This window comes from Condylura cristata, unplaced genomic scaffold, assembly GCF_000260355.1.
Source record: "Condylura cristata isolate star-nosed mole 26May11 unplaced genomic scaffold, ConCri1.0 scaffold00001, whole genome shotgun sequence".
Classification (NCBI taxonomy): Eukaryota; Metazoa; Chordata; class Mammalia; order Eulipotyphla; family Talpidae; genus Condylura; species Condylura cristata.
The window spans coordinates 51,322,348-51,337,863 of NW_004567102.1; the positions used below are offsets into that span (position 1 = coordinate 51,322,348).

At 39.3% G+C, this 15,516-nt stretch overlaps 1 protein-coding gene across 2 annotated transcripts in view; it reads left to right on the forward strand.

Annotated features, from left to right (window-relative positions):
• Nucleotides 1–15,085, forward strand: part of LACE1 (lactation elevated 1) — a 133,329-nt gene extending 118,244 nt beyond the window's left edge. Inside the window, exons 11-14 of one of the 2 annotated variants that reach the window (XM_012724463.1) lie at nt 7,472–7,612; nt 10,325–10,438; nt 13,989–14,113; nt 14,671–15,085. In XM_012724463.1, coding sequence (XP_012579917.1) covers nt 7,472–7,612; nt 10,325–10,438; nt 13,989–14,113; nt 14,671–14,695 — 405 coding nt within the window. In that variant the 3' untranslated portion in view covers nt 14,696–15,085. Of the gene's footprint in view, nt 1–7,471; nt 7,613–10,324; nt 10,439–13,988 lie in introns of both variants that reach the window. The other variant, XM_004673751.2, reaches the window with a different exon arrangement.
• Nucleotides 15,086–15,516: the final 431 nt, after the last annotated feature.

The window sequence follows — 15,516 nt, forward strand, 5'->3', positions numbered from 1 at the left end:
GGGGCAGGCGGGAATTGAACTCATGCGGAAGTGGCTTAAGCTTCTTTGTGCAGTGCTTTAACCCGCTGCGCCACCAGGGAGGGCCCTGTGTGTGTGTGTGTGTGTGTTTTAATAATAGTTTATTTTTACATAACTTTGTGCCTTTTTTCATCTCAGTTGAAATCCCCATGGGCTTCCCATCACCAAATCACCTGTGTGCCATCACCATAGTCCAGTGCACTCCTCACTCCACCCCTGTACAATGTCTCTGGTATATAGTTGTTCATTATTATTATTTCTCCTCAACTCTCCACACCCCCAGTCCTTTATGCTCCTGTCATGAGTGAAACCATTGGTATTTTTCTTTTTCTTACTGGCTTATTTCAGTACCACTTAGTGATTTTTAAATATACTTCCTTTACCTTTCCCCACTTATATATTTTAAAGAAAAGAATATCCTAATACATTTGTGATTTTGAGTGACGCTTTTAAAAAAAAAAGATTTATTTATTTATGCATACAGAACTGGGGTGCAGGAACTGAGAGAGGATTCACCAGAGACAGAGTGGGGAGCAGAACAGGCAGACAAAGCACACTGCTGAGGAGAGCAGCGGGCGGGCCAGGAGAGGCCTGCCCTGCCAAGTGGTCACCTCCAGGGCTGGGATCGGACTGGCACTGAAGTGGAGGTGGCCATGGTGCCCTGCTGCTCCGGCAGTGCTGTGCTTTCACCCATTGCGCCAGCAGGGAGTGCCCAAGTGTGTGATGCTTTTTTCACTTAGCTTTTTATCATGAACACATTTCTATATAATAAATTATTTTTTCATAAATAATATTATTTGCTGGCAATATTTTTTTTTAGATCAATATTTTTCTGTTAGATCAATGTAGGACAGTTTGTTGAGCTGTTCCTTTGCTGTATTTTAAAGTTGCTTTTTGTTTTACATAGTTATAAGTAATCCCTGTGCATGACCTTTGGTTGACTTTCTGATCTTTTCCTTTATAGATGGATTTCTAGAAGCAGAATGACAAGGCCAAGCTTAAGGCTTCTTTTAAGGCTCTTAATACATTCCAATAGTTTTTTTTCTCTTCCAGTTTCAATGGTAGTCTTATCTCATGCATGCCAACCTTGAGTAATATAATTTATTTTTCTTTGCAAAATTGCTACCTGGAGAATGGTATGTCATTCTTATTGTTTCTTGGCTACTAGAACCGAGCTTCACTGTATTTTTTACTTATACAGTTTGGTTTTATTCCCAAATTCTTTATCCATTTTTCTGTTGAAGTGTTTTAAAGTTCTAATTTTATTATGGTCAGTCCTTGTCTCCACCCAATTCTTTCTCTGTGACTTCCTGTTTTATTCCATTGACTCTATATTTTCTTGCATTCTCTATTTTTTTTCTGCCTTTTCCCCTTGTTCTTGTATGCAGTAAACCATATTTATTTTTAGAAATAAAAATTTATTTTTAGAAATACATCTTGTACTATATAATAAAAAATTCAAAATTGATTTTTTTTACAAATTAACAACATCAAATTAGTGATTGTATATGTGCTTATATCAATTATCTAAATCTGTCTTTTGCTATAAAAGGTAAATAATATTTTTCTGCATTGCTGGACTTGCTCATGCCTTCTGAAATATGGGCTTTTCTTAGCCAATCTCTGTAGCAAACATTTAGTTATTGCTGCATAGTAGATCATCCCAAATTCAGTGACTTGCAAAATAAGTATGTACTAAGGTCTATAAAAAAAAAACTGGATAAAAAAATTGTGGTGTAATACTTAATGAAATACTATTCGTTTATTTAAAAAGATAAAATAGTGCTTCTGGGGGACAAAGTAGGTGGATCTTGAGGTAATTATATTCAGTGAATGAAATAAGTCAGAAAGTGAAGACAGTTACTCCTGGTTTCACTTATTTATGGAATATAAATAGCCATAGAAAAAGAACTGGCAAGACACAATTAAAATAATTCTTAGAGATGTAAAAATAAACTTTTGTAATAATTAAAAAAAATAATTCTTAGACTCTGAAAGTGTATTGGTTTTCAGAGACCAGGTGGGTGGGGCAAAAAAGGAAGCTAGGAAAGGAAGGTGATAGGGTAGACAATGGGGTGAAGCATTTGTGTGTGTGGAGGGCTAAAGTTGTGCTCCCACTGTTATGTACTTACGTAAATGACTCACAAATGAATGGGGAAAATTCATCATTGCTCTCTCATCTACAGGTCAGCTGGGCAGTTCTGTTCTCTTTGGGCTCACTCCCGTTATGCAGCCAGCTTTGTTGATCTAGATTGGTTTCTCTCATCCACTGGTAGCACCAGTCAGCTTTAGCATGGCCTAGCATACTTTCTCAACTTGGTTAGCTATTCTTATGTTCTCTCCTCTTTCAGAAGTCCAGACTAGGCTGAAATGTAGTCTGTGTCCTCAGGAATAAGGGAAAAACATGGAATGATGGGGGAGCATTAGCAATCTTCTTTGAAAGATGGGCTGAGCTGAACTGAGCTTCCTTTGACAGCATAACTGGGTTAGTGAACAAAAATCAGAGACTGAGGCTAGTGAAGGATGGGCAGCAAGAAAATTATCACCCATTTTGGATAGAGACCTGAGGGACTGCATTCTAGGATTGTGTGAACCAGAAGTAGACCAGCTATTTCGGGACTTCAGCCAAACGTTGTGTGAGCCTTGTAGCTTAGCATACTTCACTCTTTGAGTTCGGACCTTTTTCCCACAAGTTCTTTTTTTCAAATATAAAATTAAGTACAGAAAGACAAACAAATTCAGAGACGCAACATTGTGAGAAAAATAAAAATCAATAAATAAAATTAGGAACTCTATATATTAAGATTATGAGGCCATATTTTACATAACTAGGGTTACATATTCAAAGAGTTTTTTTTTTTTTAAAGATTTATTTATTGCATACAGAGCTGCATACAGGCCAGAGGTGCAGGGGCTGTGAGAGACTTCACCAGAGACCGAGTGGGGAACAGAACAGGCAGATCGATGAAGTACAATGCTGAGGGGAGCAGTGGGCGGGTCAGGAGAGGTCTGCCATGCCATGTGGTCACCTCTGGGGCAGGCGGGGCTTGAATTCATGCAGAAGTGGTTTTTAGCTTCTTAGTGCTGTGCTTTAACCTGCTGTGCCACCATGGCGGGCCCAAAGAGATTTTTTTAAAAAAAGCTAGACTTGGAAATTTTAACGTAAGGATCTAGAGAGTATTAAAGGGATAGATATCTGTTTTGAAAAAGAACAAATTAAAATTCTAGAACTGTGAAGTATATTGATCAAAATTAAAAACTCAGTAGATGAGATTTCAAGCAGATAAAACACAGCTAGGGTGAAGCATACTGACTAGAATGTAGGTGAGCGGAAACTAAAATGAATTGTGAAGAAGTAACAAAGAAAGCTACAAAAGAAAGTTAAAGAAGAGGAGAACACGAAATTGAGCCATCATTTAGAGTGGAAGAGGAGGAATTGAGACAGAATATTGTGTGATATTTGGGGAGAAAATGAGCATTAACTACATGCTAATCATCAAACTTACATTAGAGAAAAATTGGTGAAATTAAAACATCATATAAATGGAAGCATATCAACCTAGCTGTGATATAGATTTTGCTATTACTGGTTTCTCCCACTCTCTGAAGGTAGAACATCCCATTGGGTATAACTTGGTGTTATTTTTGGGGCCTGGGAGTGCTCAAAAATTTCTTCATGTAAAATAATGGTATCAGCATTTCCAGACCCATGAACACAATGTATTAAGTCATACCAAATAGGAGTGTCCTATGCTTAGATAGCAGGGGAGACCTGAACTAGGTCTTTGGTCTGAGGTACTCCAATGCTTAGCTGTGGGGTCTAACTGGAGTCTTTAGGAATTTCATTTTTCTGCCCCATCCCCTCCCTCTTTCTTGCTGCCCACCTGTGAAAATCATTCATTGATTGTGAACATATAACTAAAGTCAGATTTCATCCCAGATATCAAGTTTTTTATCCTTTTGTCAAACTTTAAAATAGACAATGTATGTCTCTTTTTGAATTTCCCTGAAAAAGATTCTACTTCAACAGATTTAAGAAAACAGAAAAAAAGAAATGTCCATGTCAAAACTGTGTTATGATCTCACACAGGTGAGATGTAAATATTAATATGTGCATTATAAAAATGGCTTCCAAAGAAAGCATTATTGCTTTGCTGTGTGAAAGTCATACAAATTCACTGGAGGTGGGAGCAGGAGGTTTAGAAAGTAAAGCAAAGGTACAAAATTCACCTTTTATACCACCACCCAGCAATCATTGCTAACATTTGTTCTATATTTTTCTAGACAATTTCCTAAATATGTACTGGAATATACAACAAAGCAAGTGAAGGTAGGGAATTTGGGCCAACTAGGGAAAAGAAAATAGGAATAGTGCCCTCCCTGGTGGCACAGGTCTGTCGCCGCCACTGCAGCAAGAGTTTGATCCCTGGCTAGAGAGCTGACCCACATGGCGCGGCAGACCTCTCCTACTCGCCCGCTGCTCCCCTCCACAGTGTATTTCAGTAGATCTGCCTGCTCTGCTCCCCACTCTGTCTCTGGTGAACCCTCTCACCCCCTGCACCTCTGGTCTATACCCCAGTTCTGTATGCATAAATAAATCTTTAAAAAATGAAAAAGGAATAGAACTGTCCCCAGTTAATTTGTGTTTTGTCCATACAATCACTCAGTAATTCAAAATTCCTTTGAATAATTCCTTTATGCCATGTATTGGGTGTGGGGCTTTTCTCACGTGGGTCTTTCTCCCCTCCCCTCACATGTGGTGCTATTGGGATTACCAAATGACACATAGTTGGGAGAGGGCCTTAGGCAGAAGTTATTTTTGTCATCTGCCTATGACTTCATGGAGGGCTTATTGGCCACAGGGCAGAAAATTTGGTGGACAAAGAAGGAAGGACCGGCGAAGCAAGCCTGACCTCCTGAGTACAGTGACAGAGGCTGGATGAAGTCAGTTGAACTCATTGCTGTTCAGGCTGCTGACCTCATGAACTGAGGAAAGGGTATTTAAAAAAAAAAAAAGAAAAGAAACTGTGTATTAAATGTCTTGTCTGCCAAATTAAATGTCTTGTCTGCACATAGATTATTCTGTTCACATCTCACGTGTTCTCTGTAAATTAACATTTATTCAGCACTTATTCTGAGACAGCCCTGTGTTATAAAATTTTACATGTTATCTACAGATAACATTACACTTTGATTTTACATGTGTAGTGAACACCTGGAATCCTCCAGGCAGACCGATAAGGCAGATTCTGTTCTGATACCCCGTTGGTGGGTGAGTAAAGGAAGCTCAGAGAGTCTTGCTCAAGGTCACAGAACTGGAAGTGACAAGCCAGTGGCTCCAAAGTTTCTGTGGTAATTTTGCCCAAAACTGTTGAACTCATTTAATTATGAAAAATAACTTCTTTGATGAATAAGAAACCCCCTTCATGTCTCACCAAATTTAATCTTGAAAATGTGTTTGAGTGTCACTTCAACTTTGAAACCAGCATGAGAAACACACTCTTCAAGTATCTACTGGAAAAAAAAAAAGCCTTCATATTTTAAATTAATCTTAAATTTATTGAAACTGAGTTCTTTTGGGAAAAGATTTCCTTCTTCAGCTAATTCATTTCATTCTTTCTCGCCTTTTTTTTTCTTTTTATTTATTTATTTATTTTTGCTTCCCTCCTAAGTTTATAAAGCAAAAATGTGACTATAGATATATTACTCTCCATGATCTAAATTGGAGTTTCTTTGGCAAATAATAACCTTTAAATAATAACCTTTCTTTGTTTTAATTGCTTATTGTGGTAAAATAATATATAACATAAAACTAGGCATTTTAATAAGTTTTAAGTGTGTAGTTCAGTGACCTATTTTTACATTGTTTGTGTGACCATCCATATCCTCCATTTATAAAACTTTTTTATCACTCCACACTGAAACTGGATCTATTATATAGTAACTCACCACCCCCCATGACTGTTGTTTTTAAGAGAGCTATTAAGCTTAGTTTTCATTATGCGAGTGAGCACACAGTTGTTTTAGGGATGTGAAGGAAAGGGATATTTGCTAATACAGTGGCAAGTTTAAAACCTACTGACAAAGGTATATAATTTGTAAAAATAGCTGAGTGGGCAAAATTCTGATTTTCAGTTGCCCTAGACACTTCAGTGCACTTCTAATAATGATTTTCCTTGGGCATGTGGTTATACTGATAGGAATCACATCCATGCATAAACAGTGAGCTTAATTACACATAACTACATACCGAAGATGCGATTATACATTTTTTTTACACCATACTTTCTGATTTGCAAAAGATGAGACAGTAAATACCAACTGAGCTCAAAAAAGTAGTGTGTGTCACTTTCAGAGCACAAACGCCTTGTCTGAGTTATCCTCACCTGGCACGCTAGCTTGCCTCTCCCCTCCCCCGTTCGGACTTGTTTTCACTACATGAGATTTTTCTGTCTCATCTGGTGTCCCTGTGACACTGAAGACACATACACAAAAGCAGATTTAGGGTTTGGGATGTAGTCAGTGATGGAGCAAAACTAACTGGTCCTGTTGAAAATCACATTTCTTTACCCCTCATTGTCCGGAGCCCAACCATTTGAGCTGAAATAACCAAAAAAAAAAAGCAGTCAAATGTTTGGAGTGTTAATGTGTGTTCTGGTCACTGAACTGAATGCTTTACCTGCTTCATTTAATTCTCAATCCTGTGAGATAGAATCAAATTCTCATTTTAAAGATGACAGACCGAAGGAACTGAAATATTACAGACCTTGCCAACGACTCACAGGTAATAACAGTGAGGATTCGAACCCAGACATCTGTGGCTTTGTTGTGGCTACTCTGTTAACACATGCTTCTGGCCTGTATCAGTCTGGACAATAGGGTGTTCTTGTAAGGGAGCCAAGGTTAGACCCATAATAAAACAGCTCTATGTGTATCTCTACATGTTGTATGCATCTGTTCAAGCCTGTACATGGGTGAGGTGAGCAGAGGAGTTGGAGTCAGGCCCTGGGTGCAGAGGTCAAGATACTGCAGCTGGGGAGGGGACATAAGTCTCGAATGCCGTGATAAGAGCGCTCCATGCAACATTTGTGAGACTGCAGATTAATTGTGGGAAGAATGTGTTAGGATGTGGTTAAAAGTATGTGATTTAAATTTAAAAAATTGAAAACTGGATTTAGGATGAGATCTCTAAGTTCCTTAATTTAAGTGGCAAGAGGTAGTGTCACACCCCATCATACTCATATCTTGACTCCCTTTTTCCAACATTAGTACAATTCAGTCTACTCTGTTCTTAGCCTATTCAGAAAATACTGCCTGACTTGGTCCAGTGACCCCAAAGGTACCAGCTAGTTCATACCAGACAGGGAAAAGGGTGTTTTCAACTTAAACTAATCCAAGGGCAACTAGGATTGTTTGCTTTTTCATTTTCTATATTATTTCACTTTAATTATAGCCACTTGGAGCCAGTGACTATTTGGAACTATCAAAGAATTTTGATACAGTGATTTTACGAAACATTCCACAATTTTCATTGGCAAAAAGGACTCAAGCTCGAAGATTTATAACTCTCATTGATAACTTCTATGATTTCAAGGTAAGGATGCCATCCATTGTCTCAAAACTCTACCTTTTTGGACTGTGGAGCCAGATTGCCTGGACTGGACTCTTCATCTACTACTTACCTCATAACTCTGTGACTCATTTTCCTCATTTGCACATCAGGAATAATAATAGTACTTCAGAGAATTTTTGTGAGGATAAGCTAATCTATGTAAACATTTAAAATGCCTGGCTCCAGCTGAGTGCTGGCAAGGAGCAGCAGTGGCCATCTCAGCAGCGGGAGTCTCCCTTGATGAGTGTCATCCAGACACATCATGTGCTCTGTCTGTGATGTTGTACAACACAGTTCCTTACCTAGGTTGAGTGCTCAATAAATCTGTTTGCATGAGTAAGTTGTTGGACTGATAAAATCGGGAATGAACAAAAGAACAAATGATCATGGACTTTTCTCAGTAAAAGAACTTTCTTTCCCTATGACCCAGATACCCCTAACCCTAATAAGTACCAGTATCTGGTGAGAGGGAAAGGTAAGATTTTAATGTGTCATTAATTTAATCATTTAACAGCCTTTATCACACCAAACACGGTGGAAAATTCAATGATGAAGTGAGAGGTGGTGCCTGGTTTTATGGAGCTTAAAGTCTAGTATTAGAGACTCATTCATCTTAATGCCCATGGAAACAAGTGCAAAGTCACACTGTGGGATGACCTCTTGGAAACAGAGTTTGGTGCAGTGAGAGCCCTGAGGGAGAGTAGGCTGACCGTCTCAGGTTCAGGATGACGCAGGGAAGTCCTGCCAAAATCACCTGTTCTAGAACCATCTACTTAAGGTCTGGATTCCAGAACCCACTCCACTTCTATCTCTGCAAATGGGCAACAGGGATGAGGCCTGGAACCTGTCTGTTCCTGAGCTCCTCAAATGCTTTTTATCAACACTGAGAAGTGATGTCTGAAATCCGGTGCAGGTTGAAAGGGGAATTTGTGTTACCGACTCTGTGAGAGCATGTGGGTCATCCCCTATGGCCGTGGCGTATCTACAAATATCACTGCCTTAGTGGATGACATCAAACCTACCGCGGGCTCTTGTGGGTCTGACATACACGTGGTCAGAGTGAAGAGAGGCTGGGAACTGGGAACACCAGGGCTCAAGTCCCATCACTCATCAGGGGTCTGCTTCTGGGTCATCAGACTCTGCTGTGAAATAACCATGTGGGGGCTAGAGTAAAGGGAGTGAGCCTGAAGGTGGCCCTCTGTTTATGGGGGCTAATGCTTCAGGAAGAAAGTGGTAGAGGGTTAGTCAGTGGTTTTTATATTGGTGGATTGAAACTTACTGCCTGATGTTTCAGCTAAGAATACCTTAGAGAAAGCTTCTGGCCCCTATCTCTCAGTCCTAGCTCTTAACCTTACTTCTACTATTCACCTTCGTAATTAAATAAAAAGAAGTTTATTTACCTGGCAATATGGTAGCATGAGTCTCCTAACATTTACTTTCACTAAATTTCATATTTACAGTTTATATTCTTTAAAAAATATTTAAATTAAACAGTCAAAATTATTTTATTTCAGAAGTTGGGGGAGTACTAAACAGACATTCTTCTAGAATGTTATCATGGGAATTACTGAAATAGAAGCCTTCCCATTGAAATAATAATTTTTAAAAAGTGTCACTTGTGATTAGAATTTATGAGGAAGCAGGCATCCATTTGAATATGTAAAATCTAATCCCAAATGGCAGTGCATTCTTTTAAAATACTGACATATTTGTTTAAATAATGATTTTTAAAGGATTGCTGTGAAGCCTGAAGATAGATTCAGGACTCTTAAACATCAAGAAGGATAGATTTTGTACTTAAACTAGTGGACATAAAGTTTATAAAGGCAAAAAATAGCCCAATATATCAATAGGATCACATATGCACACTCAAGCACACTTATGTAGTCAAGAAACATTAACAGAGAGAGGCTTTTTGAACAATGTCTTAGCAGTATGCTGATGTAAATATAGATTCTGGAAACTCAGGAGTAATTGGAGTAGCGATCACTTAACTTAGCAGTCACCTGTGGGGCAGAGTGGCGGTCTCTTCGTTGTGCATCTGGGGAGCAGCTTGGATGTGCTCAGGGCTGGCTCCCAGCCAGGTATAATCATCTACCTCAGGATGGGATGGAAAGTCCCCTGGCTCAGACCTGGAGGATCTGGGTTGGCATCTCAGGCCTAAAGTTTTTCTTCTTACTTTGCAGGATGGTAATAAGCAGTGTGGAAATTTTTGAAAAGTACTATGTGGCCCTCCCTGGTGGCGCAGCGGGTTAAAGCACTGCACTAAAAAGCTGAAGCCACTTCCGCATGAGTTAAATCCCCACCTGCCCTGGAGGTGATCCACATGGTGTGGCAGACTTCTCCTGACCCGCCCACTGCTCCCCTCTGCAGTGTACTTTCTCCATCTGCCTGTTCTGCTCCCCACTCTGTGTCTGGTGAATCCTCTCACCGTCCCTCCACCTCTGGCCTGTACCCCAGTTCTGTATCCATAAGTAAATAAATCTTAAAAAAAAAAGAAAAGTACTATGTAATTTAAAAATACCACTCTAAAGAGACAGTATAGGGGGAAAAGAACAAACCCATAAACATTGTAAAAGCAAAAAATCCAAGCTCCTTGTTATGAAAGATTCCTATTTTTTGAGAGTTTTGTTCTTACCTTCAACTTGTGAAATGTAAAGAATAACACCATTTACTCATTTTCCTCTATTTCAGGTGCGCATAATTTGCTCTGCATCGACTCCTATATCGAGCTTATTTTTGATTCAACATCATGACAGTGAGTTGGAGCAAAGCAGAATACTGATGGATGATTTGGGGCTGAGCCAGGTAGGCTATATTAACATAATCTCTTTTTATTATAAAACCGCTTAATTGTTTTTGGTTTGATACATGGCAACATTTTAAAGCAGGAATGCAGTATATATTTAACTGTTGATTTGCTGCTTTCTCTTAAAGCCAGTATAGCAGATGTAGTCTCAATATCACTAAATATAGGAAATTACAGCCTTAGACTAGAAGGGATCTTAATGATAATTTTTGCATTATGATATAAGTAAAATGGACTAATGGGCCCCCCAGTCCCACTGATTACTAGAGGCAGGTCAGCACTGGAGGCAAGAGCCCCTTTATATGTTTCCAAGTCCATTCTGCCCTATCTGGAAACTTCATGTCTGCTGGATCTGTCAAGATGGCCAGGCGTGTGGACAAGCTCTTCCATTATTGTAGAATGCCCAGCAAGGCCTTTGACTTAAAAAGAAATCCACGACTTATCTCCCAGGCTCTACTTAGAATATAATTATGGGGCAGCTATAGATGTCGGGCTCTGAGAACACTTCAGGGGACAAAGCCAACCCTGACTCAGTTTTTCTGATGTTGAGGGCTGATCATTCACCCAAAGACAAGCAGAAGTGAGTGCGCATTTCCTCCTTCTGTATGAACATTGCAGAGTATATTTCTCAATTACAGACAATTGAAATTCTCAAAATTTTAGAATTATGTAAACATTCACCCCTTGAATGAGCCCTCTTTCATTCTCCTTTGTTCCAACCCTAGAGGTAAGGCCATTTGGAATGAAGGAGCAAATTCCTTTTTGCATAGAAATTCTGTATTCTCAGGAGTTTGGGAGAATGAAACAAAAAATCCTTTAAAAAGTGAACTTTCAAAATATGATTACTAAACCTGTGTGTAGAAATAAACCCACATGGTAGCATCTTTTGAAATGATGGTTCTCTAAGAGCAATACATACCTTTGTATCCTTTGCCAGTTTGAAAGAATATACTTGAGAGGCTATATCATGAGAGGCTATATCATATTCTAAAGTCTTTAAAATCATTGGCTCTTCAACTCCCCCTTACCCTAGGGTCAAGGTTCAGATATAAGGGAAGGCTTAGCACTAGGTACTAAAATCCACAAAGAAATCAGGGCATGGGACTGCAGGACCATGCAGTCTTAGTGGGGAGCAGGGACTTAGGAATCCAGAACTCTTTTCTGAAAGAGTATAATAGCAACCCCCCTAAGGAAAGAGACAAAAACTCAGAGCCCACTTATTAGCTGCAAGCTCAAGTTACAATCACCAGTCCCAAGCTGTTCCAAGGCTTCACAGAGTTCTCCCCAACTTAACCCTGAATGGGAGGATCAAGTGTCCCAGCAATTTAAGACCAAAGTAAGGTCATGGTCACAATGTCCAGGCTCCACAGGAGACCTCTCATTCATCCAGTTTGGAAAAGGCTCTTGAGAGGCTGTTCCTCAGGGCCTGGGAGAGCGTGGTCCTGTCTCTGAAGCTTCAGAGGAAGGTGAAGTCTCTCCCTAATTTGCCAGAACTGCGGACTTTATGCTGTTACTTCTGGTGTGCAGTTTTGGAGAGTGAATACCTTTTCTGTCCAGAATGCCCTTCCTTCAGGTTTTGCAGAGGATTTTCATCTAAGCAAACATTCCGCATTTGGATTTGGGTATTGTTTCAGCTCTCACTATTTTTCTAATGTTTTCCCCCTGGCAATTTGTTCTGTTTATTATAGTATATTTATTTATTTTTATTTTAAAGCTTATTATAAATGCAACCTGCCATTATTTTTAAGGAAAAGAAAAATGAAACTATGTGAAATAAAAAGTAAACTTAATTTGTCACCCTTTCCCCCCTCATCCATAAGCTCTTATCCTTGGAAGTACCTGCCATTAGTATTTCGGTGTCCTTGAGGGAATATGGTGCTGGACGATGGGGTCATTGGTGGTGGGAGAACTATGTGACCACCCTAGGGGAGAAATCATATATTGTCCAAAAATTAACAACAAAATTAGAAAAAAGCACTACAATTAAAACTTCTTTAAAAATTATATATTAAGGGCCCTCCCTGGTGGCACAACGGGTTGGGACACAGTATTGCAAGCTGGCCGCTGCCGCTTCAGTGCAGGTTCGATCCCTGCCCATCCCGGAGCTGACCCACACGGCGCGGCAGACCTCTCCTGGCTCCCGCTGCTCCCCTTGGCAGTGTACTTCATAGATCTGCCTGTTCTGCTCCCCACTCTGTATCTGGTGAATCCTCTCACCACCCCTGTGCCTCTGGCCTGTTCCCCAGTTCTGTATACATAAATCAGTTTTTTAAAATGCTGTCAAAAAATTATCTACTAAGCACCTACTGTAAGTAATATAAATTTGCTTACATATTTTCAGTATACAAAGCAAATATACTGTTGCATAGTTGATTTAAATTGTGATACCTATATTTTATCTGCTTGTAACTCCATTTTATCTTTTTCTTTTTGCTTTTTTAAAGATTTTTTACTTATGCATACAAGAGCTAGGATATATGCCAGAGCTGTGAGTTAGGGTGGTGGTGGATGAGTGGATTCACCAGAGACAGAGCGGGGAGCAGAACAAGCAGATTGAAATGCACTGCTGAGGGGGAGCAGCTGGAAGGAAAGGTCTGCTGTGCCATGTGGGTCAGTTCCCTGGCCAGGGAGCAAACTTTTGCTCTAGTGGCTGCCCATAGTTTCATAGTGCTGAGACTTCACTCCTTGTGCCATTAGGGACGCCCCATTTTATCATTTTTTTAAAGATTTATTTATGTATACAGAACTGGGTGCAGGCCATTGGTGCAGGGGCGGTGAGAGGAATCACCAAAGACAGAGTGGGGAGCAAAACAGGCAGATTACAGAGCATACTGCTGAGGGGAGCAGCAGGAGAGGTCTGCTGTACCCTATGGATCACCTCCAGGGCTGAGGATGGAACTTGCACTGAAGTGCCTGCTGCTTACTTGCAATGCTGTGCTTTAACCCATTGCGCCATCAGGGAGGGCCCCCATTTTATCTTAAATGGGAAAAGGTCTTACTAAAAAAAAGATTTTGGTGTCTTTTATGACACATTCTATGTATTTTTAGATTTGTACATATATACATATGTTTTAAATGCAAATGTAAGCAAATTATACCTCTTGTTATGCAACTTAATTCTTTTCACTTAATAATTCTTTCCATATGAATATACATGGATTTATGGAATTCTGGCTTTTATTCCCTTCTTTCACATCCTCTTTTATGTAGTTATATACTCACAGATACACACAAGTATTTAATTTTGTCATTGTTCATTTTACCAGTTTGGCATTATCTGTTTTCTCTATCTTGATTTTTTTTTAAAATCATCTATCTTTGTTTTATTTAGGTCATTCTCTTGTTTATTTTCTGTACATACTACAAATTAATAAATTTTCTAGTCTAACTTAAGAGATCACATTTGTAAAAAGTATACAGATTTTCTAATGTAAACAGGTAAACCTAAAAAATTGTTTTAAATCTATATATACTTCTGTTAATTTTCACTTGTGGTGGTTTTTACTGAAACTGGGCTTTCTGTTTGTTTCTTTGTGTTTTTGGTACCAGGGCTCAGCAGAAGGGCTCTCCATGTTTACTGGAGAAGAGGAAATCTTTGCATTTCAGCGTACCATTTCCCGGCTCACAGAAATGCAGACTGAACAGTACTGGGATGAAGGGGACAGAAGCAAGAAGTAACTATCACTTTGGCATGAATAAAACTCTGGATAAATGATTAGAGCAGGAAGAACTCTTATGGAATTTGAAGGAATCATTTTCTCATCATTAATTATGCACTTTGTCCTCTGGACCATTTTTATCTAAAATAGCTGTCAGAGATGTAGTGGATTAGTAAGTTAAAGCCACTTTCATAGATCTACTTTTGCCTATTTATTTGGCCTTATTTGTACATCACAAAATTAAAATCAGCACTCCTAAAGATTTATATGAAATCAGACATTTTGGCTTCATATAAACAACCCAAATGAACCTGACCACCCCCTCTCTAGTCCCATCCTCCACACATGGGGTATCTGGACATCTCTGAGCTTTAGTTCCAGAATAGTTGCATGATAGAAACACATTTTTTTACGAGAAGGAGAAAAAACCCTCCATCTCAATGCAGAGAGCTTTGAAAGGAATAATGAGAATATCAACTTGTGCATGTAATTTTCTAGCTACAGATGATATTAGTAAATCTTGATCCCAGGCCTTCAGGTTTGGTGACACGGAATATGTTTTTTTCCCCGAGATCAAGTTTGGCAAGTGGGACCTGATCTCCAGTGATACAGAGTTACTTGAGGAGTTATTGGGGGTGGGGGGGAATCAAGGATTATGACATCATAGAATACAGAGAAGGACGTCAACTTCCAACTGACAAGCCGAAACCCAAGTCTGACGCCAGTAGGAAGACAGATAACAGGAATGCGCCCGCGAGAGCCGAATGCGCCCGCGAGAGCCTGTCGAGAGGGAGTCTGTATCCAGTTGAGTCCTGCGCATACCAAACAGCAGAGTAGCCACGGGACAGAGGCTCCGCCAGATGAATTTGCTCTGGGTGTGTAGTGCTGCTCGGCACCTTTCCCACATGCTGCTGCTGAGATGAACCGAACAGTGCAATGCAAGGAACACCTAAGCAGCTACTTAAATAAAGTCCAATTTGTCTTGCATTGAGTCATCCCTTGATTCATTCAAGTGCAACCTGACTTTGCTAACTATTACCATAGATGGGATCTTGGTTGGGGCTGTTACGAGAGCCTAAATAATGCTTCAAAATAAATAAATAATAGGAAGGAAAAAGGAACAATGAAATCCACAAAGTCTGGTAAAATGTCAAACATTTTTGGAGGGTGGGCACAGGTGAGTTAACGCAAATGATTAAAGTTGTCAGCATAAGTAGACTCTTTGAATCTGCTTTGTCAGTTATTCATTAAACTTTAATATTTCAATAATTAATTTAATAATTTATTCATTAAGTTAAAGTTTAATCCATTAATTAAAGTATTAACCCATATTAGTCAAGTAGATTACAGGTAAGGTTCCCAGGGATAGAGAAAAATTTAAATCAAGGCTTCTGAATATTAAATGTAGTTTAAAATAT